Source organism: Ammodytes marinus, assembly GCF_949987685.1.
Source record: "Ammodytes marinus genome assembly, chromosome: 1".
Classification (NCBI taxonomy): domain Eukaryota; kingdom Metazoa; phylum Chordata; class Actinopteri; order Uranoscopiformes; family Ammodytidae; genus Ammodytes; species Ammodytes marinus.
Window position 1 is genome coordinate 15,913,761 of NC_137230.1, and position 27,167 is coordinate 15,940,927.

Here is a 27,167-nt window from a genome sequence, read left to right on the forward strand (position 1 = left end):
TCACAACTTGTAAATTCTTTGTTTCTCAGCTCACACACACACACACACACACACACACAGGTTCAATATAAATCTGTTTTCCAACATTTCTGCTTCACCAAATGTGTGATGTATGAACACGCCAAATCGATTCCTTTAGTGAGACAGTTGTATATTCAACACAATATAAACTAACTTTGCTGACAGAAATGTAGCAGCAATGTTAACATAATTGCACAAATAAGACTTGAATTCAGTGAAAAGACAATTAAAATAACAAATTGTGTTTTTTTTCACCAAAAATAGACAGTAGAATGTATTACATCAGCAGGCAATGAATTTAATACTTGCTTTTTTCAACATACATTAACCCATTCAGCATTGCCCCTTTGTTTCATAAACATTCACAGCACACAGTGCATGTCTGACCCTAGCACAGCACATTTATTTAAAAAAATAAAGGTTTGTAAATGTGGACGTAGAGCCTGTTAAAACTGAAGGAGACCATGAAAGAAAGTAGGAGCAATAGCTATGATGCACATTCTTATTTTTTTTTTTAGATATTTTTTGGGCATTTTTATGCTTTTATTGATAGTGCAGAGTGACAGAGGTGAAATGGGGCAGAGAGGGGAGTGACATGCAGAGAACGACCGCGGGCGGGAATCGAACCCGGGTCTGCTGCTGGGCCCGGCCCGGGAGGGGGACGCCTTACCAACTGAGCTAAAGGCGCCTCCCATGATGCACATTCTTATCGTCAATTCTAGTTCATTATAAATGACCCTGAGCAATAATCTGTGTAAACATTTCTACATTTGCTCCAAATGAACACAATGGAGAAAATAATAAATCTGTGCCTTGTCCTCCACTTGAAATATTCTCTATCTTCACTAAATATAGAGATGGGAGTAAATTCCTTTTATAGGCATGCTGGTGTTAGTTTATGTATTATGCTGTGCATATACAAGGGATAAACATCACACCAAGTGTTCAAATGATTAATTAAAGATTCTTAACAATGCTTTTTATTTTTTTCCTGTTCTGGAGTAAGATATAGACTGACATGGAAATATGCTTCATTTATAGTTATAAACTATATTCAAGGAGTGCATTCAGATGCTCCAGTAGCAGATATGTAGAAGAATGACAGCTATTCTGCATTAAGTGAGGACTAATGGCCGTACAAAGGGATAGACAGAGATCAGCTTAGGTCACTCTGAGCTAGACTCTGGATCAGTCTGCACCATTCAGCCCTCTTCTGGGTGATGTAGGTTGGGGTGATGATTTGCACTGGGAGGCGTGGCGAGCCATCCACTCGGGCTTTCTCACATAAGGCCTCAACGATACAGATAACATACATGCCGCAGTCATAGCTGTTCTTCTGCGATGGACAGGGCTCTTCCACAAACAGGGCTTTTCTCCCAGCACCCAGGAAAGGCTCTAGCTTGCTGGCAATGCATCGTGCGTGCAGGGAATTGCTGTCGCTTTGAGAGTCATAGTGGGCAAAGTGGTTGGAGCTTTGATGGTAGACCAGAAGGCTCCAGTGGGAGCCCCCAGCAGTCTGGTTAGAGTTGTCATTGACAGCTAAGAAGACCCACCGACGAGAGGCAAGATCCAGCGGCTCCAGAAATAAGGCTAACTCCTCAGGACAGGAAGCACACTTGATGAACTGGGTGACCTCCGGGCTGATGAAGATGTTGCTCCCTCCCAGGACTCTAAAGCGCTCTGTAGCAAAGTACTCGAAGGCAAAACCAATGACTTGGTCATTGAGCCAGCAAGGTCCTTCCAGCAAGGACACATCAGAACGCCTCAACAGGCTGTCCTGGTAGCTCAGCACTACAGGGTCCATCCTCCAACTCAGTGTCAGTCTGAAAAATACAGAGGAGGAATTTAAAGCAGAAAGTTCAGACGATTTATTGATCAATGAATGTATACTTTGTAGAGTCAACCCTAGAAAAACAAACTAAGAGAAATGCTTAAAATTAACTGGAGATACATAAGGCAAATTAAATGTAACACTTTTTAATAACATTTATAATTCATTTAAAGAACAATCTTTAACAGACAGATCAAGTTTTGGTTTTACTTGGCCCGTTGTTAGCTGGGACACTCCCTGGAACTGGCCTATCGTATAAGGAGATAAAGTTTGTTTTGTCTTTTAATATTTACACTGGCATTTCTTTAACCATAACTAAAAATAGTTATGGTTAAACAAATGCCAGTGTAAATATTAAAAGACTAAACGAACTGGTCTCCTGTTAGGGCAAGCTAAATATATATTAAATAAATATTTTTAAATGCCATTCAGAATTAAGTGAATGACCGATTTTCAAAAGCCTAAATGTTGCAAGGCGATCATATTGAATCATGACATGCTTAGCTGATCTGTGACGTAAATACTGTTTACAGATTGATTTAAGACATTTAAATACCACTGCACAGCGTTAAGTTTAACTTATCCGATGCCTTTTGAGACCATTTAAGGGTCTGTATGAGGACTTTGCAGGTGCCAGTTTTCGGTCATGTCTCTGCAGTGTTAGATCACTGCACTGAGTTAAATTCACGGTTTCAGCTGTAACGGTCCTTAGCTTTAGCATGAGCTAGCAAAGCAACACTTTCACAACCAAAAGAAGCTAAACAACCCGGCTAAATAGCCATTGCCGGTAGTAAAATAGTCATTAAATAGTCATTTAGCCGGTAGAACATAACCGTGTACTGTCGGATTAATATATCCGTTGTAGATTCAATGTCCATACCTTTAAAAGACACATTCATATAAAAATGAGTAAGAGAACTGCAGTCATGTCCCTCCTTGCAGTAACTAACGTAAACCGTTGCAGAAGGACGTTAAACGATTTGCGACAGAACGCATGCACTGTTCGTTTACTGAAGGAATAGCCTATGGACCAGCTAAAAAGTTATCGAAACTTAAAATATACATGGAAAGACAACCACTAATGTCTAAATTAGCACAACTCCCGTAATGAGAATCATATAGAAACTCAAAATAGACGCTCTGATTTGTTTACCTTCGACTTAAGGTGTTATATTGATCTATGGTTATTTCCTGCTCCCTTCGTGGATGTGTTGAGGAGAGCTGGAGAGTAACCATTTTCAAAAATGCAGTAAAAGCGAATAGAAAACACACACTATAGGCCTATTAGAAAAGGAATCGTAGTCAAAGAATATAATGTAGCCAATTGACAGTATTGCCTATGGCCTGCTATTTAAACAAGTGGCTAAAATAGCCTACTTTTGGAAAATTAAAACTGTTTTTGGTTTCACATCATAGTCAAAATCTTTCTGAAACTAGGACGCATTCATTTCCTTTTCAAATTAGACTTTTGAAAACTCGGTGTTACACCCCCAGAGAAAACATGTAGCATATGCTAGTTTTTTGGAAAATGTTAAAGGCTAGTCTAGGCCTACAAACAAGTCCCCATAATACCCCACTGTGGAATGGCCAGTACGTGATATGTAGGACTACATCGTTATTTTACAGAGAGTGGTTTGAAGAAGGAATACGGTCTGTGATGCAGGTAATGGAAAAATACAGAAATATTATGTCTTATGTTCAAAATGCATAAATGTCAGAAACAGTGTTTGTATCAGCAACAACAGAACATTAGTTTTATGAATGTACATTTGCTGAGCGCCTTTTGGGACATTCTAGGTAGGCTACAAATACTACATTTGCAAATTTATTTGAATTAACAAAAAATTAGATTTTTCGTATTTTTAGCCTAAATGATTGATTGAACACAGGATTTAACAACTAACATATTCTCATATTCTTAAATTACATTCCAAAAAAATTACTCTAGGCCTATCTGCCCAAATTAAATTAATGTTGAAGACTGCTTTTAAACTCTGCGCATTAGATGATTAAGTAGCCTAGATAAATAAATGTTATTATTATTTTATTATTAGGCTATTATTATTAGATTATTATTATTAATACACTTCAAGAAAAGACTCCTCATTTAGTCCTCCATATTGTTCTAGGTTGACTTATAGGCTTAGACTATAGCGTATAGGCTATTTATTTTGACATGTGAATGTTATGTTACAAGAAAAACTGGATATCCCTTTTAAAGATGGAGATCCATTCATTCCTATTCATTTTCCAGTCGGTCCGGAGCACGGAAGTTACAATACCCCATGCGACCACTGCTACGCCAAAGGTCGCCTCTCTGCCCAGCCATAGGCCCAGCCGTTTTATAATCCGTCCATGGCCCAGCCCCGGTGCCCCGGTGCTCAAGTAGTTTGGCATGGTCCGCCCTCTGTCTCTTCTCCCCGCCCAGGAGCAGCGAGAACGCGCACTGCCGCGCGTCCCAGAGCGGCCGCACTGATTAGCAAGGCAAAGTAGAGTTTTCAGTGACCGTCACAGAGCAGCGAAGGACTGCGTTTTTAATTACATCCAAAACAGCGAGCACGCACGGATTAAAAAAATGCGCAAGTATTCAGCGCGGACTTGAATGTCGAGGAGTTGTTCGGAGGCGAGCACCGGGAGAGAGAAGGAAGGAAATTAAATCAGTGAGAATGCAGGGAATTAAATAGAGACTTAAGCATTTTTTGTGTGCGGCTTCAAGTGTTTGTGGCTGTGCAACCCATCCTGAAAGGACACGAGAAACTTGAGTCCGACTCACAGTTTACTTCAGTCCCACGTCTGGAGGTAAGAGAGTGATGTTTGCTAGTTGGACTGTGTTGTGTTGTGGTGGGCTGTCCCGCGGGGGACGAGGGGCTCTGGGCTGGAAGCAGCCAATGAATCAAGAAATTCGTTATTTTAATCTCCGCTCAGATGCAACATTGTCTTCAGTTGCCATGCTTCTAATTTGTGTACATGAGCTAGGTCGGTGCTTTGGTTGATTGAATAGTGAAAAGCAGAGGTTTGTTTGTGTGTTGTTAAAGGCTATAGAAAGTTTGTGCGCCGTGTCATGTCACCTCACGCTGACTACAACTACAACTAGAGTACAACCTATGCAATCTTGATGCAATGTGAATCTAAAGAAACACAGCCCTGTAAAAACTCAAAATCAATGTAAAAATCAATCCTGGTTTCATTTGATTCATTTATTTGTAGGGGGTTACACATGGGCTAACCTTCAAGTCCCCTGGGCAGGTTGATGTTGTTATACAATAAAAGGGACATGGCAGATGATAAGCAGACAAAACATATATGCTCAGATGGGATGAGACAGCAAAAATGAAAGGGAAGGGAATATAATTAAAAACATAGAACAGATGCATGCATGACATGTGAAAATCAGGACATTACACCAATACAAAACACATAAATCTACAATTTTTATGTTCTTAAAGCTAAACCAAGCTGTGTGCTGGTTTGAGTGTTTGGCTGCAGCAGGGTAGGGTGGTGAATGTTTACATGTATTATTTAGTGGAGGTCAGACAGTGCAGCTTATAATGCATTGAAGGCAATAAAGGCTGCAAAGCAGCTGTAATGGTACAGGCAGGTCCAATGAGGTGAAGAAGCTGCTGAATCATGGGTGTACAGCTCAGTGTGTGTGAGTGCACACATGCATCAACTTTAGACACTTCAATAGCTGCACCCCACCAGATATCATTCTGCAAAGGTGCCTCTAATGCATCTTAATATAGTTTGTATGCTGTAGCTGTAGTGTTCCTTTGGCCTACATTGTATCGGTGCTACTCAGTGGTTAGTTTATAGTTGCAGCACGTTCTTGTCCTTGCTGATAACCTGTGTATAGTTTCTGGACTTTTCATGCTATTGTTATTACAGAGTTGTCAGTAGAGTGATGAGGGGAGAAAGAGATGGGGGAAAAACATGCGATAGAGGTCCGCAGCTGGATGCTAAAATGAATGGTCAGTTTCATAATCCATAAACAGACAGAGTGTCCCCTCATCTTTTAATCTCCCCCATCACTGTATTTGTGGGTCAATTATGTAATATTCCAAATATATTTAGAACAGGAGTTTTGCTTCTTCGCATCACAGTTCTTTTTCACAAGCTTTTGTCTTTTCATAGTAGTAAAAAAAACATTTGAATTTGAAACTGTAAGAAAACAACTCAAGTAGCTGGTCCCCTCCCTGGGATCAGCACAGGTGATGAGAGTAAAGTGGGCCTGTCCTGCAGGAATGTGAGGTCTGAGAAGACACAGCTGCTGGAGCTTGAGAGGCGGTCCAGGCCCGAAACTCCAGCAACTGGTCCCTGTCGACATCCGACACCCCGCGGGCCCCCTGCTGTCTGCTATTTCTAAAAAGACTGGCCCCAGTTTCTATCACGTCAGGGCTGCGTCTGTGTCGAGCGATATCACCGGCACCACCTGAAAGACAGAAGCCAGGGTTTGAACAGTCGGAGGCTCAGTGTTTAAATCTTTGTGATAATGTGCTTTATATAAACATCTTGCAGCATTGAAACAGACTTATTTGTCTTTTTTAAACTTTCTACTTTGAATACTTAGCAGAAAGCCAGTTATATTCAAAGACAGTAGTTGGACGAAGGTGCACATGGCGTGAATTTTAAACTTTTCCTTGTGAGGCAGCATCCCATCATGCAAAGTCTCAGCAGTGCATTTAAGGTGGAATCCATTCTTGGTTCTCTTATTGTTCTCTTAGGGCGAACAAGGAATGACTTCTGGAACTTTCACCTTGTACATCATGCCCTCTCAGCCAGGGTAAGCCTGGTGTTTGTCTTCACGTTTGACCAGTCTTGTTTTTTGTTTGTGTCCAACTCATATGTCTGTCACATCGAAACTGGCCATTGGCTAAACTTCCTGTTTTTAATAATTCACCAGTTAAGATGGTGGCCATAAAAGCAAACATGACCTGAGATTTATGAAAGATTTGTTGATAAAACGTTTGCCATAGATTGTTTCAGGTCTGTGTCCACGCAAGCTCTTGATAAAACGTGGTGCACAAAAGCATACCTGAAGAATTGATTTTTATTATTTTTTTATTAACCTTTATTTATACAGGTAAAATCTCATTGAGACCCAGGGTCTCATTTACAAGAGAGACCTGTGATTACAAAGAGGGAGTGAAAGCAGTCCCTGGCTTCAGTAAGACATCTCCACTGTTTTTAGTGCAGCAAATTTTCAGATGCAGACCATCTGACGCATCATGGTGGTAGAAAGAGCAGCCACCACTCTGCAGTTTTAAAGTCTCCTGTCATAAAATATACATCAGCAAGCATTAAAATAACTCTGTTTTATATATAACCTCATGGTCTTCTGACAGCGAAGTGGTGTCTGGTTTGATGAACAGGAAAATAAAGGAACCTAAGAACAGATTCCTATTTTGCCTAATTTCCAGCTCAAAATTCATCACCCTAAAACAAAGTGACTGTATTTATAATGTTCAACCCCTAATACTTCAAAAGACCTTTGTAAAATACTTTTATATTGCAACTGAAATATTTGGAAAATGTGAATAACCCCTCCCTCCCCCCTTGAGGTGTTACCTGTTGAACCGAATCACACAGAGCCCGAATTACGTGCTGCGTGCTCACATGATCGGGGGACGTCGTCCTAAAAAGTGTTGTGACCGCATGATGAAGGATTGTGTGATTGGCATGCACATGAAGTCATTAAAGAGGAACCTGCTTGTGTTGCACTGAACAAAGCTCCCCTTTCTTTGGTTTGCCATTATATGAGGGAGGCTTTGGCCTCAAAGCCTCAGAGGCTTTTGCATTTCCCCTCATTAACTCACTGCTGCCAACAGTAGCTGGAGGGAGATGGGGAGAAGAAAGTGCATTGTGTTGTTAATTTTTTGGTTGCAATTTTGTTCATGTGAAATGAGCTTGACTTGTTCTTTTAACCCCCTTCAAATGGGGAAATGGAGTCAACCAACATCTACAAGCGAGACTGATCTGGCAGGAAGCTGAGTTTGTCTCCATAGATTATCTTCAAATATTGTGTTTTGGACAGAGAAGCAAGTATGCAACTTTGTTTTTGATGAGGAAACCCCCATGATAATTTAATCAAAGCAGTAGAAGTCACAGCAAACTTAATATCTTGCATGCAAAGAACGCAGTTTACTGAGGATTAAGACTGTTTGGGTTTTATGAAAATAAGGATTCCATCATTCGAAAGGACTTAATGAAAGAACAAAGTTAGATGTGGTTATGGATGCTCACTTGTGGAAAATGTTAATCAGTGGAGAAGGAATGTATCGGATAATAAACTCAGTGTAAAAAAATGCACATCAAAGGCTAAAAGTTGTCTTACAGTCCTGATTTCAGGTAAGGTAAAAAAAAGTTTATTCAGTCGAATCTGTGCATGAGGACACACAGGCCTAGTGGCAGAAGCCTCCAGATGCCAGTGGCCTCATTACTGCAGGGATTTTTTGCAGCAGTGGTAACTAAAGTTTTGATTTGCTGAATTTTTGTGTGTGTTGTGACACAGCTGTGACAATAGCTACTGGCCCCCTGCAGCCTTACACTACAGACAGGACAGGGCCTTTGGTTAATCCCCAGGCATGTGCTGTTGTGTAACGGTACTCAATACTGTCCATTTTACAGCGCAGCACTGCACGGAAACCAACAAAACCATCAGTGTTGAAGCCTTTTATATTGCTGCTCTTGTCATAGTATCAGGAAATATTATTATATTTCTGTATTTTGATATTGAACTAACAAGTGCCAAATGTAATATAAAAATGTTATGAGATTATGTGAAATTATGTGATTTATTGATTTCGTTCAAAGGACAGTAAGAACATATTGTTGAAAAAAACTATGTCAAAATAACGAGGCAAATATGTTGCCTTATGTGCTGCGAATGTTTGAAATACAGAGTTGAAATGCTTAGCATCAAAAATAGATTATCGAAAAAAGTTATTGTTGGATAAATTCGAATTATTGGGGTTGAAAAGTCATTTGTAAAGGTCTACCTGGATTTTTCCAATAGTCAATAAAGCTCGAAGCAGCAAAGAAAGAAAAATTTAAGTTCTCTTGTTTTATGAATGGAAAAAAACGTTCCCAGCAGGAGAATACAGTTAGAATGTTGGTGGGAAAAGCGTTGAAGTTTAAATGTCAGCATCTTCATCTTTAAGAATGGAGCCAAATTTGTTATCTGAAGAAATTAATTACAGGGCGAATAGCGTTGATCATTTTGAAAGGCGCTTCATTCACTTGTGGAGGAACGGGGTGTCCAATATAGTTTGTCCGAGACTTCTTCACGATCCAAGAAGTTTGAGAGTTTGGTCTGGACAGTATGATGCTACTCTTATCTCTGAAGAATTCTGGCGGTTTACAGTAGTCTGCGCTCTGTCAGGATGAGGCAAGAGGGGAGGTGGGGCAGAGATTGTTGAGGGTAGCTGACAACAACCAGGCGGTTGATAAGGTGGATTTCAAATGCAGCCTGAGAAGTGCTCACTAATAGCTGGAATGTATCTCCTGTCTAATCTATACTGTAGTTATCAGTAGTAGTAAATGGGCACATGATATTGGACTAATTTGAGATTAGTTTTAACCACCAACTGTGGAGTTATGTTGTGTAGGCTGGCCTCTTTAGTTCGCTGAATTAAAATATTTCGGTCTTGTTCAAGAAAGAACATTCTGTCAAAATTGGAGGCTATCACAGTAACCTCTGGTTGGTCCCAGGCAGTGACTTTTCCATTTGTCTAAGAGGCCAACTTAGTTATGGGTAACGCTCCCAAACTGTCGGATAATGAGTTTAATGTCATCGTGTAAAGTTTGTTTGACTTGTGTATCAGGTTGGGTTGTTAAGACCTTCTGTCACATATATTTGTTAGTGATCATCTGAATATCTCAAAATTGGGTTACCAATATTTTTGGAAAGTAAAACTTTGGGGCAATTGATTAGTCTCTGGCAATCTGGATTCAGATGTAAAACTCGGTATTTGGTATTGAATTTCTTAACATTGTGCAACTGCACATTTTACCTGAATTTGTTGAAAAAAAAACATTAATTCAAGCACCCCATGACTGTCTAAAATAAAAAGTTGTGTATTAAGGTTACCTAATGACCGTAGCAATAAGGGGGAAAAAACTGAATTGTGTGATGATTGAAGCATTTTATTTTTTGCTTTGAAGGTGCATACATAATAATTCTCTCTCAGCCTCAACAAACACAGCCTATAGTCTTGAAGGAATCATCGATAGACTATGAAAACATCAGATAACAACATTTGCTATGAAAGAATGATGTTAACGTTGAACTCGGCTGACTTTTACTTTGGTGCCCACCTGCAATCATCTTGATTACCCACTGCTGCATTTCAGAGCGGGCATTCACTGCAATGACTGAGTACTCTGGATGAACGATTATGGACAGACACCCTGGAGACGATTAGAGAGCCCCCTATTGTGTCCTCAGGGTCCCAGTCCTCCTCAGCCTGAAAGAGCCCCACTCCATAGTGAAGTTAAGCAATTATTTTTGCTCTACATGTCATGCTGGCTGAGCTGCACTACAAGGCAGGTGAGCAAAGAGACGGGACTCAAATGCCAAGTCCTTGTTGTATTGGATGGAGACTCTGAGCCACTGTGAGTTTAATTAGGGTTCAGATGGAGGGTTGGACTGTTCTGACCCTCTCAGCTGAGAGAATTATGTATTGTTCTGAAAGAGCGGAATAAGTAGTTTTGTTCTTGATGCTAATTCTCTGTGGATAAGTGGACTACTTCTAGTGAATCAACTGTATGAGTATTGTACATGTTGTCAGGGTGTTGAGAGTCATACAACAGTAACCGCATTAACTGATTACTCAGTTGACCGAAAATTAAAGTAAGATTGCCATCTAGTTTGTTGTCTGTTTAGTTCTTATCGATGAGTTAAAACAACGGTGGTTGAACATATGACCCACTGATAAAAGTGGCAGTATTTGCTGCTTCGCTTGTAACGATATAGACTCTCTTTTTATGTATTTCTCAAAACTTCTGGGTCACAATGGCGGATCAGAACCATCAGTGTCCATTGTTGGTGTTTATTCAGAAGAATCAAAATGACAAAATGGCTTTTTTCTTTGGCTGTGACCAAAGAGCAGGAAATCCTCTGTAGAACATGAAGAGATACCGATGTTTTTTTCCTCAGTAGAACAGAATTCCGTGTTAAAACAAATCATATTGGATTTGAGTACAAATCTCAATGCTTATCTTTCTAGTCCACACACCTTAGGTTCTTGTTTCCTGTTGATATTGTCATTGCTGTCTGCACAAACACATGAAACCTGACTGGATAAAACAAGACCATGCTTGTTGTCTGTAGGCATTGTGGGAAATGAAGGAAGTCTCAAAGCGTAAGTAGGTGAGACATGTTTAAGGGAAGCGGATGCAACAAAAGTACAGTGTTTCCTCGCAGAATAACCCCTGTAACTCATGAAGATCACAGATTAATGGGACAAAGTGAATGGGCGATTTTCCCTGCTACTTAGAAAGTCTAGTTCAAGTTTTGTGACCGCAGTTTGCCAAATGTTGCTCCAGATCATCTCTCCACAGGCTCTGGGTGTGCAATAAACCATGAGGTCATAACATTTATACATAGCCTCTGCAGAGATTCTCACCAACTTCTTCCATCATCTCCTTGAAGCCTGCAACCAAATGTTATCAACGCACTGCAGCTCTTACTGTCTCTAGGTCGACTGCGGTTGTGACTGAACCGCCAGGCTCAGATTTCAAAAAGGCCTGCGGTCTGAAGGGGAAAAGACAACCCCCCCCTCATCTTCAGAACAGACAGCGAGAGCCACTGTAACGCTGCCCTGTAATTACAGGTCATGTTTTTTTCCTAATACGCTAAACAGATGTTGCTGAACATACAGGCCCCGAGTTAGACATGATGACCTGTCATTGCCATCAGCCGGTGAAGCTGTTCCTGTAGCCTAAATTATTTTTACTTTTACATTCTCTGTGACAAAAAAGTTTCAGCATCAGCAGATTTTGTGGAAAGGAAAAGTCACATTTGTGCAACAAAAAAAACTGACATTAAACTTTTAAAAACATTGAAACATATCTGAAAGTGAATACTTATTTGTTGTATACAAGATTTAAAGGTATCATTGCATCGAGACAACTTGAATCCAAGTTGCACACAATTAAGTATATTTTCATGGACATTTCACATACTGGCTTTCGTGTCAATATCCATTAATGTAGTTTTTGCACTATAATGTTTTCCTGTGATCACTGGTGCCCACTCATGTGTTCCATGATTCATAGTGATGTCTTTGAAATAGCTCTCAGTGTAGGTGTCGAATGCCCTTAAGGAGAAAATCTTCCCTCTGTATCATTATGCAACACTTCACAAAAGAAACCTTTGGCATCTAATTTGAACAAATTCACTGCAGTTAATTGACCATGAAGACGACGGGCCCATGTCTTTACCCCTAAGGTTGAAAAGCAACTCCTTTTTGCCTGAATGTCTTTTGTCCTCATGCTTGACCTCGTTGCAGCCTTGCAGGTATCCCAAATTGGAAACAGTGTTGATCTCTCGGTGCACATTAGAGGACATCTGTGTTCATCCCCGTGAGGTTGGAGACATTTTGGCACTGAGCTGTGTGAGCAGCTACAGGCATTACTGCTTGTCTCCACTCAGCTATGAAAGATGAAATGAGGCCTTTTGGCACTTGCAGCCTTTCTTAAACTGAGTCTGTTTGCAGACGAACCCCCGATCGCTGTTACACATCCCATTGTGTGCATGTTTGTACTGTGTCCATTTGTGTTTAGGTTTCTATATCCTTTCTTTTTTTAACACACACAGCCCTTCCTGTTGATTTTGATATGTTGTCTTTTACAAGTTGAGTGTTTTTCTGGAGGAATCTCACTGGAATCCTGGTTGCTCCTCAGCAGCTGAATTGGTCTGTTTGGCCTAACGGACTGCCTTCCTAAGAGGCAAATAGAGTGTCCATAATCCAGGTCAACGATATATCCTAGTCCCACACCATCTTCCTCTTCTCTTCTTCTTTCATCTCCACTCTCTGCCGCTGCTGCTATAAACACCTCATCAACTGTTGCCTATAGTACATTTTGAACAGTTTGGTAAATTGTTGTAAAACGTTTTAGATACAGGGTGTTAAAGGCTCATACAGATATTGACATTTGATCATTTGAAAATTCCATTATTATATATTATTTTATCTAATTATTTTCTTTCTGTAAGGTTTCCTTAAATTTGAACAATTGTGACCAAGAAATGTACAGGGCATCACATTTTACAAATGAAAATTGTACAACTGTATCCATTTATCGACTGGCATATACACCAATACAAACATATCTGCAATCGGGTAATAATAATTAGTCAGGATCTACTTTTCTACTCTGATATGATACCAGTTATGAGTCTTTGTTCTTTTTCATATTCATTGCAGTCAGCAGTTATGCAACTGTTCTGTCTGCATACACATATGTTGCAGTTGTTTCCGATGGTGTGATCCTTTTTTTTTAGCCGCATCACTGGGTGTTGATTTAGTTTGCCACAGTTCAAATTCTACTCTACTGTACGGAATGTTTCTACTTCTCATGCTGAAACACATGCTGTTAAACCTGCCATATTGATTTATTTTAATATTTTGTTATATTTTAGAAAAGGAGAAGTCAACATGTACATTTTTGGATATGATTTCACAGAGAACCATTTAACTGAAACACTTAGGCCTTTGAAACAACATCTGTTGATGATGGGCCTTCCATTTGCTGGCCTTTTTTATGGCAGGGTGGTGTACTTTTCCGATTCCACCGGCCAAATGTAGACCAGGCAGCGTCATATTGATATTTCCAGAGCTAGTTTGGAGTCTGGGAGGAAAAGCATTTTTCCACACTCTAAACAATAAAAATGTTGGTCAGTCGTCCAAGAGCACGGGCCTAGTTTGAGACACAACAGTTATGGTAAACCAATCTCTACACCTAAAGGAGCTTAGATATACCTTAATTATTAGACCTTATGGAGTAAAGGTTGAACACAGGAAGGCATGTTTAGAAAACTATGCACACATTCTTTAAATAAGTGTGTGGAATATGCACTTTGAGTGGCCTTGTGTCTGAATTGTGCGATATAAATAAACTTGCCTTGCCTATGTAGGTAAAATGGGGGCAAATGTTATAGTGTATTATTTTTATTATGTACTTTGACCTTTCATGGTCTACCGACACCACTGGCTTTTGATAATAGTTACCATTAAAACCTTACCTCACACTTAATAAGTTCTATGACTTCTACTGAGCTGCTCTCTGGTTTGTTGTGACACCACCTGGCAGTGATTGCATATCTGTTTTGTAGACTCTTTATCCTCTGTTAAGAAACAAGATCATTATAATGCTCTGATCTCTGAGAGATTTAGGCCACCAAGTGTGGGTGGACTAATAGAGGTTAGTTCACATATGCAGAAGCCCCAGTAAAGTCCAGTTAAAGGGGAAACAGCAGAGTTCCCCAGGAAAGAAGTGTTGGGACGAGCAGTTGAGAGCTGGAAACAGGCAACAGGTTTCAAGCAGGTGTTTAGGATCCGCAAAGTCCTATGCTATGTCTGGACCTTAGAAACAGGATCGACTGTAGATCTGTAGATTTGCTCCAACAAATATAACTTTAAGAGTGGTAAAAAACAAAACAAGGTTTCGACTGTTGAGTTTTCACCTTGGTCACACCACCAATCCCCACTGTGTAACCGCCTGTGATTGTCTAAAATGTCACATGACTGGTTGTGTTGCGTTGCGTGAAACCCCCCACATCCCCTCTCTTTTAATGCTTTTTTTCTGCCCTTCTTGGTGTTGAACTGGCTTTGTCACTGTTTTCTCACAGTCCGTAAACCGTACCATGAACACAATGCTGCAGTGGAATACATACAGATTTGGATGTGGCGCCATGGTCAGCTGTGTTTTCAATTGTGGCTCAAGTTTGATTTAATTGTTTGCCTTCACATTTGTCTGGATTAGTCCTGAATGTCAGGACTAATCCCCCCCCCCAAAAAAAAAACCTTTGTCATGGTTTGAGTATCTGACAGAGTTTATAAATCATATTTCAGTTGTTTTTCAAGAAGTCCAAAAGGCAAACATCTAACCCACTTCAAGAGAAACTTGGAAAATTGTAAAAAAGAAATATATATGTTGCATCATAGAAGCCTCCTGTAATACAAGGTGTATTAGAAATATATTTTAACAATGCCATGATGGTGTTGTTATGCTAACGCCCCCTGAGCCACACTTCCTGTCTCACCCAAAGCTGCTGTCATTGTCCTGGGAGTGGACACAGGAAGTGGAATGCTCCATAGCGACAACAGAGGAGTCTGTTTACTCCCACTGTTTCTCTTGCTCTCCAGTTGATTTTTTTGTTCAGCCATTCTTCACAGCAGCCTGTAACAGAATTCAGTTCAATGCCAAGTATATTCGGTAAACTTAAATTCTCAAGGGTGAATTGTCCTTCCTGCAAAGTCAATTTTAAACTTAAAATTGGTTAAATGGCTACTATTGAAGGTTTGCCAGAAATATAAATGAATAAATGAATCCTCCGGTCAATTACAAGCTTTTGACATCATCTTGCACTTTGGAATCATTGGTTTTTGACTGAACCTGAAGTTACATTGAAGCTTTGACTAAAACTGGTTGGATTAACAACATTCGCTACAATACTCATTTTCCGTAAAAGTAATGTTAACACACTGGCCTAAAACAGGGAGTCAGTAAAAAAGAATAAAAGTTAAGTTGGGTACGAAAGTTGCAGAGACTGGATCGAAGCACAGTAGCATGCTAAGTAATTTTTTATGATGTTGTCCTTGGAGCTCCTGCTGTACTCTGTATTAGCTTCCTTCCTCTGCTTTCTCCCACCACTCTCTCCAGCCCGCTTCAGGCAATAACAATACCAGGTCCTGCAGAGCTAAATCAGTTAATTCAGCAAACACACATGGCTCACCCACCACCACCACTGTCATTGTTTTGTGTCGGTTGTGTCACCTGTTGGTGTTCAGCCGCAGGAATGTGGAGGGAGTTGGTGTAGGCCGAGTGCTTCATTCAGAACGACTAGCCGCAGTTATCCTCTGCTGTGTGCACAGACGGGCCTAAGAGGCCTTCAGTCATTTTTAATTACGGTGTGGACGGTGATTCCAGCATGGACTTGTTCCAGCTCCGGCCTCAGTGACTCAGGTGGCTCGCTAACACACTTCTTGTAATCTAAAACACCAGCAGCATAAGAGCTAACGTGCTGTAGTTTATTAAATGATTGATTCTCAAATGACAAAACAATTCTGTTCCTTTTCACTTGGATTATGTTCTACTTCATTTTGATAAGTAGCAGTTTGTATTTGTTGTTGTTTATCATTTCCAAATTCATTCTGTACAATTCCTGAAATCTGAGTGTATTACTGCTACATTTAGAAGAAGCCATTTATTTATGTTTAATTGCAGGTCTTTGTCAAAGTTAAATGACAGTAACCTGCCTATTGATATGCATGCTGTATAGAAATTAATGGAAACAAGTGGCTACTTGGTATGGAATGAAAACTATATCCAATAATCTTAAACACAGAAGCATTGTCTGTTAACTGCGATTTAAAGTACATGTTACTTGGGTTGCACATTATTCTTATTTTCATTGAAAATGAAAGACTGGTGAAGAATGGTGTTAGTGATTAATCGTTCAACCCTTCAGTGAAAAAGAAAATAGTGAAAAAATGTCCATCACAAGTCAAAACAGCCCAAGCCGACTTCTTCCAATTCCTTGTTTTGTTTGAAAAACAATCTCAAAGCCAAAGAATCCTAATTCATGATATGATCTGAAATAGAGAAACGGCCAATATTAACATTGTGAGAGACTAAAAGTAGCAAATGTTAAGCATTTGCTGCGTCTCATGGACATTACTGCAAATGAACATTCAGCTCTGAGAGCACAACTTGTCACTTAAGACGGTGGATACAACTGTCTTTAGGACAAATTGATCAAATGTAATAGTAATTGTACACAGACAGTGATGGCTCAGCAATGCTGCAGCCAGGTTGGCTCTTAGTATGCCTCTCTTCCTTTCTGCTTCTCTCACTCACTTTCCCACAGCTCAGATTTCAGGAAACCGGCCTCATCTTTTCTCTCTCTCTCTGTCTGTCTGTTTCTGTATCTCCTTCATTTTCTCAATTCACTCTCTCGTTCTGTGAGTCTCTTGTTCCTCTCAGTTCATTCTCTTCTCTCACTCCGCATATTTGGTCAGAGCTCATGTTCCACACCCCGGCCGCCACTTCCCAGTCATTAGTAGTTACAGAGACAGAGAGACTTGAGAATCGTGTGAGTGAGGGCTCAGCATGCTATAGAGAGGATTTAAAACACATGTACTGAAATCAATGTTAATGTCAGTGCATGAGAAGAAAAAAACACACACCTGCAGGGATACTGTTCACCTCCACTCCCTGAAATTCACCCTGACTCATACTTATCTAATGTTACATCAGAGTGGTAAGTCTTGCTGAACTACATAGTAAGGGTATTGATGGATATATTTTCAGGTAATACTCCTGAAATCTTTTTTTAGATTGTTTAATTTGAAGGATTTTTTAAGGGCTTCTGGGCTTGAAGACATAAAAGAAAGAAAAAGGCAAAAACTGTGAACCCTCAACTTTATCTTGGGCCCTGGGATATGGATCGATCCATCATGAGCCCAGACAACGATACTTAGTACTGGCTCGGGACATCTCTAGTTTTGTTTTTAACAATCAGGGAAAGTTAAGAAATGATTATATTTTTCGTTCACCACAGAAAAAGTTGTCGTCCACAGGCTCTCCTGGAGATGTAGAGCTGCTTTCAGACACTTTTCATCGTTTGCAAATTCATTAGTGTTTCATTTCACCAATTTCCAGATTCTGGAGCATTGAGCACTGTCTACACCGTTTAGCTTGGAGGAAGCATTTAAATGCATTAACTGCAAGTTTGAAGAAAACCACCAAAACCGAAACGTTAAAGACGCTGACTACACTGTCGGCATGCTGGGCTCCTCGTTTTCCGTTGACCCAAATTAGCATCAAACATGTTTATTCACCAGTGAGTTAAATACAGGGAGAATGTACAGTAGGCTGCTCTGCCATATCCTCCTGTTAGTCAGTTTACCACTTAATGTTAAAGAAATGTTAACCTCTGTCAACCATTCATCACTCAGAAATAGTTTGTACACTTCTTCAAAGGAAACGGTCTTAAACAGCTTATTGTCCACTACTAGTTAGGTCCACTACTGTTGGCAGAGACATTCATTTAGGAGCTTACTTTTCTGCCTTTTGCTGCAACAATCATTTTCATTATTGATTCATTTCTTGATCATTTTTACCCTTGATTTGTATTGGTCTGTAAAATGGGAGAAAATGCTTGTTGCTCTATTAACTTCCCACTGGTATTTTGTTTTCAGGTATTTTCACTTAAGAACATTTTTAATGGAGAGGGGGAAAGCTCTTTGGGCTAACAAGCTTGCTAACTGTTAGCAAACAGTATTTTATTTTATTACATGATTTATTGATTTTGCTATGAAATGCTGGTGTACGTAGAAGCATCAAACACTCACACTTGAGGAGCTATCTCCTTCAAATGTTTGACCCTTTGCTTTAATAAATTAGTTCAATTATCAAAATTGTGTATGATTTAACGACTTTCTGTCAATCAATCAATCAATCAACTAATTATCAACTGTTATGTTACACCAACCGCCTCTACTGTCCCACAGGCCAGAGAGATTGTAATTCTTTGCTTGACAAGGTCAAGGCTGCTCTGGCTGAGCTACAGTGTTGCCTCCAGGCTGAAGGTGATCTCTTTCTGTGGGACACTGCAGAGGCAGGGAGTTGTGTTACACATTGATACGTTTGGGTGCAAGAAACGATGACCTGGCTGTGACTGTGTGTGTGTGTGAGTTTGTTGAACGTGTTGGTGCTTGTTCAGTCAGCTGACCCCTCTGTTCCTTTTCATGCTTGTGCTGGGGTTACTTTTTCAATCTGAAATAATGTCCAAACTATAGTTGATCAATCTGAAAATGCGGCTTTCCTTTGAAAACAATCTGCATCTTAATCTTTATTTAATTTTATTATTTCGCAAATGAGAAATTGTGCATTTAAGTCAAATTCTAGTCAGGAGAGATACATACATTTTAGTCCCAATAGGTCAAAACAATGTGTAGTTTCCCCCTACTCTTTGATCACGTATGCCATCATACTAAGTATAGTAAAACACATTAACACATAAACTATGTTTATGTAACAATTGAAATACTACATCTCAACGATGGTGAACATTGACCCCTGTGTCGTTTAGATAACAACACAAATATAAATACAGATCAATGACCATTTGTGGGACTGGCTAAATTGAGAGTCAACACAATTGATTGCAGAGAGTTAAAAGCAATAGGAAGTTGTTTTTTTGTTTTGTGTGTAGCCTGTTGAGCCAGTGCAACAACTTTTCCAAGTTAACCTTTAAACCAGCTAAACTGTTTTTATAGGAAGTCACCTGTGTAAAGATACCAGATAAACCAAGTTTCATCACAATTTTACAAATAATTCACCTCATCACCTATTTTATCATCAAAGCATAACTTTTTGGAGAATTAGTTCTTATTTCTTATTTTATTGTTGGCTATTTTTACTGGAGCTGTTGAATGCCTGTAGCCTTCTAAGCACTAAGTATCAAGGAACCGCTGATTCTTTAACAGACAGTTTGGTGTCTGTTCTGCACTGAAGCTCGGTTTCTTGTCACTTAAGTCTCAGTCAAACAACAGCTTCAGCCACAGCAAATAAAACACTAATATCAAAACAAGCTCTTTGAAACTGATATTTTGACAGCAGCCAGGAGGGAAATCACCCTGTGGAACTGAGCAGACTACAGACAGTCGACCAACATTTTTTTTGACGTGCCATGCCAGAAATCCAACCAAACGTCAGATCTTTTCCAAGCAATTAATCAGACATCAAACTACAAGTCAAACAATAACCTTTTTGTTAGAAATTCAAAAATGAGCTGAACATTGGGCAGGGTCTGCCTGCTCCATATGCAACACTGCAGCATGTGGAAGTTCTTCACTGGAAATACTGCAGGCGATGTTTCATTTTCTTTTTAACACTCTCAGTTTATCTACCATGTGACAAACAAAAGCACATTCTTCCGAAAGGTTCAGTGGTCGTGTTCACGGTCAACACATTCCCATCCTTTTTTCTTTACAGTTGTTTTTCATAACTGCTCATTCTGTATGTGTTTTTATGTCTGAAGCGCAATTTCCTCTGCCTGTAACAGCGAGTTTTTTTTCAAGGTAGTGAAGCCCTATTAAAAGCAGGGAAATTAGTTTCTGTGTGGTATGTGTGCCGCAAAACATAGTCGGGCTCTCTGTGTCTTATCTGTGTCTTTATCTGTGCTGTTATGCGCTGCCATAATTGGCACCTTCCTCTACACGTGTGATACAGGTAGACACCAATAAAGTAGGAGTATTCTCTTGTAATGACAGCCTTTTGTTAGAGTACTGGGAAGTGCTGTCCAAATAAAAAAGGTATTCAGAGAATAACTTCCTAGATCAGCAATAAAAAACTACAATAGTCCCAACATGTGAAATATACAGTATGTCGACTCTATTTCATGACTGCAATTTCCTACCTGTGGGTGTTCAGATTTCCATCATAGTTCTTTAGTTACTCATGGGACTGTTACTTTATTGTTTGATGGTATAAAGTACAACAAAACAAAAACAAAAAAATGTTTTTTAGCAGAAGCACAACATTTTTTTTTTCTGTTTTTTAAGATGTGTAGACAGACAAACATATGGTGTGCGAAATCATGAGCTCCTGAGCAAATTGCATAATGAGGATAAACGAAAATCAATATGTCCGGACACATCTTAAAATGGAAACAAAACAACAGGATGACACGCCTTGTCATTATGGACTTAACCCAAGATCTAAACCTTGTGCCCAAGTCACTTTCTCTAGTGGCTTTAACCTCTGCTGATCAACAGATGAAGGCTGTTTTTAAATGTAAGGGTTAGTAAATGCCTGGAGTATCCAAATAAGGCTCCTGCTACATAACATAACATGTGAAAATATTGTTGATTTCTGCTTTTACAGGACATCTTTGTTGCTACTGTATTGGTTGACTGTTTTCCTTTGCAGATCATATAAAACAGTATTTAAAAAACATATGGATAGACTTTGACATGAATATTCAAATACTGTGGAAGGAAGTAACTCCACAAACACGTGGAAAGGAAAATGAAAAGATTGAGGCTTTCAATGCATTGTATGTTGTATTGTTTTGTTTGTGGCATCATTATAGACCAGGATTATGCCTTGCCCTCCGCTATGTATTCTCCCGCCAAAGCTTTTCCCATGATCCCGTTCAACTTCATGACATCATCAAACTCCGTCTTTTGTTATTTTATTGATCGTGAGCCCCCTAGCGATGGAACATTACTTATTGTGCGTTTAAACGATTCAAACAATCTGAATTATAGCTTATTATAATAATAATAATAATAATAATAATAATAATAATAATAATAATATATTTAATTTATATAGCACTTTTCTTGCACTCAAATCGCTTTACACAACAGTAAACAAACAAAAGGAAAATGTGAAGTTGATGGGGCTTGGGCTGGTGGGTGATCTAGGGGTAGGCAGAGGAGAAGAGATTGGTCTTGAGGTGGGATTGGAAGATGGTGAGGGACTCAGTCACGGATGTGTTGGGGGAGGCTGTTCCAGAGCCTGGGAGCTGCCCTAGAGAAGGCTCTGTCGCCAAGGCTGCAGAGGTTTGATGTGTGGGTGGAGAGGACACCAGCCGAGGAGGATCTGAGGGCCCGAGGCGGTTGATAGGGGGAGAGGAGGTCAGTGAGATATGGGGGGCCAGATGGTGGAAGGCTTTGTAGGTGAGGACCAGGAGTTTGTGAGGAAACTCCTGGTCCAGGAGATGGGGAGCCAGTAAAGGTTGTTGAGGACTGGGGTGATGTGGTGCCACAATTTTGTACAAGTTATGACGCTTGATTGTAAACTCATTTATGTACAAGTAATTGTCAGAAACCAAATGTACAACAAGAAGAGGCAAGATCCTGTGACATGTAGCAAATAAATCTAACAATCTAAATTTAGCACCATGGAGCTGCCACACTCCCAAATGAACCCGTAAAAAAACATGTAGCCTGGTTGTGAGAGTTCACAATTCAGTGCCAACTCACTACACGCCTTAGTGTAACCCATACGAATTCCCAGTAACCAAAGGTATGACAAAGAGCCACCACAACAAAATGTGCCCTGAATACACGGTCTTAGCCCCGATGACACACACACACACACACACACACACACACACACACACACACACACACACACACACACACACACACACACACACACACACACACACACACACACACACACACACACACAGAGAGAGAAAAGATGACTTCACATCATAGAAAGCTGACCAAACTTGATCCTTTGCAACAATGGCAACCATTGAAGTGTCTGACGCAAGTGGTTGAACCTCTCCTTGGTTTTACTGTTGGAGGGAAAGATTTCAAAGTATGTAGTTTTCAGATAATTCAATATCTACATATAGAATATGTACATTATGTTCAAAAACAAATTAGCTTTTGTTGTTGGTTACAAACAGGGCTCAACTCAGATGTGTGGAAAATACGTCCATCTGTTAAATCCATTTAGCTTTATTTTGTCCACTACAATTTGAATGTAAAGGAGACACTTTTTTTTATACAACATTGCAACAAACCATTGTTTCTGTTTTTGCTCATGCTGTAGGTTGTTTTAAGCTTCTGATCCTTGTACAGATAGATGCCAACATTACTGACTTTAATTTAACTTCACTACAAGCAAGAAAGTTATTGTTTCTTTAACATACTCAAATTCCATCTTAAAAGATCGACATTTAGCAGATCAGGACAGACCCAAATCACAGCTATGTCTTTGGAAACATGTCCTCAAGCAAATTTGCAGGTCTGATTACTTGACTGCGATTTCCTAATCTCTGACCATACAGGTGATGTAACCAGATCTGTTTGTGGTTGAGTTGTTTGAGCAGAACAGAGATGAGGAGAGGCCACTTCACCGCAGCTTATCTACATCTGACCCTTTATTTAAAGTTGAGATTACATCATGCCTCAAACATGTTCTCTTCCTCTTCGCTCACTCTGTTGCTTTCTGTCTCTCTTGCTTTCACAAAGTTTCACTCTGATGGACACTCGGAGCAAGGGGAGTGGCTAGGTGTTTATTTCAGCTTAACTTTTCAGTATCAAACTCGACTTTCACAGGTATTTTTCCCCGCTGTTCTTTTTTTAAGTCAAGAGCACAATGTTGGCCTGAAAAATGAACAGTTGATTTTTCAAAAACTGACTAGAAAAAAACATTATTAAAACAATTAAACCAACCCATGTTTGATTAATATTCCCAGAGTACACAATGAAAAAAAGAAACGGCAGCTATGAAAAATGAACAAATCGATCAAGCAAATGGCTTCAAATTTGCATCCCTTGTCCAAATCCATCTACCTTTTCCATTTCACCATCCCACTCCCCAGTGTGAGCTTGATTCCCCACAACGCCTTGATTTATTCCAGGTTGCTGTTCATGCAGGTTTCTGTACATCTATTAAAAGCACTGGATATGGTTGCCAATGGGAGATGATATACTGTTGTTGATATGACGTGCTGGTGTTTTATTGTAGGAGATGTGCGCATTAGTCGATCGTCCTTGTGTTATGGTAAATACAGAAGTAGCCAACACGGCCCTGTGCTGTCCAGCCATCGCCACAACCCTAAATCCCTCCTCCCTATCCTTTAAGCAGCAAGCTGGCCATCTGTTCCAGGCGCCAGGCCCTACCTCAGTGCTCCAAACACAAACAAACACACACACTCATAAAGACACACATAGTTTACACAATTACTCATGAGGGATACAAGCATACATTCCTCACAGTCAATACATGCCATTGGCAATGTGTGTGTATGGATTCAGCCTAATGCAGTTGCACTTTGCGTGGTTAAAAAAGATGACACATGCTTTCCTGTGTCTCCTATGGGTGTGGGTCTGTATTTGGAAAGGGGGGAAGGTCCTGTGTGCGTGCATTTGTGTGGCTCACGGTTAGATCAAAGTTGCTGAGGCAACACATGGCACGAGAGGTTGGATATGGGGCGACAGGAAATGACCAGGGGTGCAGCATTTTATCATTTCCCTGCTGGAGTCCTTTGTGACCCACTCTAAGCAACAACTATATGTGTCCCTGTTCCATTTCCTGTTTTCACTGTGTTTTTTATGCTCTGGTTATGTAGCTCATGCAGTTTGTTTAAAATACTAAAATTTTAAGATTTTGCTCAATCTTTAATAGACTGGTTGGTAGATTGATGAGCTTCCTTGTGTGACACTGTTCACCTAATCTGTGTGTAGTTAGGATGTATGGTTGAATTACATTGCATTGAATATTAGCCTTTACGTAAAGTAAAGATAGAAAGCTAAAGGAAAGACGACAGATAAAATAACATTCGAATGGCCTAAGACTGATGAAGTCGACCTAATACACTGCTGCTGGTAAAACCACCTACCTGTGATGTACTATGGATATTGTTCTTTTGATTGGTTTAGCTTTTTCTCCATTTCTACCACGTGTGAACATTTTCGGAACAGCATACATTTTGATAATCATAGTTTTCTTTAAGTGAATTTACCAAATATGTTTGTTTATTCCAGCTTCTGAAATGTGTAAACTTGACCCTGTTCTTTGACATACATGATAGTTATATATTTGGGGGTTGACTGTTGGTTGGACAAGCAGAACTTCTGCTTTGAGCAGTGGTGTGGAAAACTACAACAGGCATTTTTTTCAGCCAAAACGATTAATCAGTTTATCTAGAGAACAATCTTCAGAAAATCGTGAATATAATCATTATTGGCAGCCATATTATGTATTGTATGTTTTTCAGTTATCTGTACTACCTAAGAAACAGGGATCTAATGTGAGGACTGGGGGGGGTTTGGGACACAGGTGCGGACCAAGGGGTGTCTGAAAGTTATCCCCGGAGGGATAACCACTAAATCGCAAAGCGACTACAGGGAAGGGGAGAAAACAAAAATGCACAAAGCTGTAAAGGGCCACACAGGCTACCTTTTAATAATACAAACTAAAGCGACAACAAAACCACCGCTGCCAAGCAGCTGAAGACATAGACAAGTAAAGCAGTTGACTTTGCAACACTTAACACAGAGAGCACTCAGAGACAACCTCTCACTACCTCTGAAGGTGAGACAATGAGCAGCACAGAGCACTGGGGTCTCAGGGCATATATAATCTATTCACACCTGGGTTCAATCAGCCAATCAGTGCACACACACCTGATTGCAGTGAGGAAATCAGTCACCATTCTCACGGAGGCGAAAGATTCCGTGGACTCACAGGGCTGAAATCTACCGTTTCCTCACAGGACCACCCCTCTAAGGAACGGCACCTGACGTTCCAACAGGACCCCCCACCCACCCCAGGTGGAGGCCTCCATGGAGGGGCTAGTGGATCGGAACAGACTGGCTGGAGGCGGGAAACATGAAACACGGGGTGAATCCTCATGGACCGGGGAAGCAAGAGGCTAACAGTGACGGGGTTTATCCTTCGAATGATCCTGAAGGGACCAATGAAACGTGGCGGCAATTGGCGAGACTCTACCCGCAGTGGGAGATCCCTTGTGGAGAGCCACACCCTCTGCCCCACCCGATAGTTTGGGGCTGGGCGGCAATGCTGTTGTGACGTCTTGTTTCGGGCGCAAATTTTGCAAGCTGCCACAAACTCGCTCACATCTCTCCCCATCCGGGGCCACCAGAATCTCTTTTTGAGAAAACCAATAGTGCGACGAACACCAGGGTGATTTGTGAGGTGTGTGGAGTGGCCCCACCTAAGCACTTGTGATCGCACTCGTGCCGGAACATACCGACAGCCTTGGGGCCCCCCTCCTGGGTCAGGCTCCTGCTGTTGAGCCCCCTGAACCACTGTGTCAATCTCCCCGGTCAGTGGGGCATGGATGCGGGTAAGGGGCACAATGGGCTATGGAGAACTGTCTCTATCTGAACACTGGAATCGTAGAGATAAGGCATTTAGCCTCTGATTTTTCGAACGTGGACGGCCCTTATGTTTACTAATGACTTCACTAAGTTGAGCGTACTCTGCAGGAACCCCATTAGCAAGAAGAGACACAGAGGCCGAAGAATCAGAGGGAGTCAAGGTTTCAATAACCCCAAGGGTCAGGCGGTCACTGGGGGTAGCACAGGGAAGGCCTACTGAACTGTGAGATTTTGAGACTGCGGCACTTGTGGCAGGAGGGGGCTCACATTCAAAAGGTTGGAGTTGAACAGAGTCTGATTCCATCATGTGAGATGCACAGTTTGGACCCCAGCTCATCACCCTCCCAGTCCTCCAATTGATGTGAGGGTTGTGTTCCTTGAGCCATGGGTGTCCCAGAATGAGGGGTAACTGAGGTGTATCAATAAGAAGAAACTTAATCTCTTCCGTGTGATTGCCGATGCGAATGAAAATCGGGCAAGTGACCTTCTCAACCCTACCCCTACCCAATGGTTGCCCATCCACTGCAGTAATTGCGAGTGGACAAGGAAGATCATAGGGCGACCGTGGCTCAGGTGGTTAAGCGGGTTGGCCAATGATCCAAGGGTTGGCGGTTCAATCCCCGCTCTGCCACCTGTGTCATGGTTGTTGTGTCCTCGTGTGAATGTGTATGACTGCTGTATGTTTGAGGTGGTGGTCGGAGGGGCCGTAGGCGCTGAATGGCAGCCACGCTTCCGTCAGTCTGCCCCAGGGCAGCTGTGGCTACTATGGTAGTTTACCACCACCAGTATGACTGAGTGTGAATTAATGGAACCTGGAACCCTGTAAAGCGTCTTTAAGTGCCTTGAAAAGCGCTATATAAATCCAATCCATTATTATTATTAAATGGGTAAATTGAGCTTTCGGGCCAGGGTTGAGTCCATAAAACTACCTGCTGCTCCTGAATCAACAAATGCCGAGAAGGTGCGCCAGTGTCCATCCCAAAATAACTCAAAGGACAAAGGGGTGCGACTACTGGCCACGGGAGGGGAATTATTAAGACTCTGCAAGACTTCCCCAAGGTCTGACACGCCTACCCTGATTCCCTGCTTATTGTGTTTCTGCGTTGAGGGGCACTGGCGAATGAAGTGACCCACACTCCCACAGTATAGACACACGCCACTGCTCATACGCCTCCGTCTTTCCACGGAAGTAAGCCGTGTGTGTCCTATTTGCA

General features: G+C 40.9%; 2 protein-coding genes across 11 annotated transcripts in view; one reads left to right on the plus strand and one right to left on the minus strand.

Annotated features, from left to right (window-relative positions):
* Positions 1–2,808, minus strand: senp8 (SUMO peptidase family member, NEDD8 specific). Its single transcript, XM_080032625.1, has 2 exons — positions 2,733–2,808; positions 1–1,844 (listed from the first exon to the last, which is right to left on the minus strand). The coding sequence occupies exon 2, from the start codon at positions 1,823–1,825 to the stop codon at positions 1,178–1,180; it is 648 nt and encodes a 215-aa protein (XP_079888751.1). The 5' UTR covers positions 1,826–1,844; positions 2,733–2,808; the 3' UTR covers positions 1–1,177.
* A 1,555-nt stretch (positions 2,809–4,363) lies between these two features.
* myo9aa (myosin IXAa) overlaps positions 4,364–27,167 on the plus strand; it is a 108,760-nt gene continuing 85,956 nt past the window's right edge. For all 10 annotated transcript variants that reach the window (XM_080027231.1, XM_080027235.1, XM_080027233.1 and 7 more), the window contains exon 1: positions 4,364–4,651. The gene's annotated coding sequence lies outside the window, so the exon portion shown is untranslated. The remainder of the gene's footprint in view (positions 4,652–27,167) is intronic.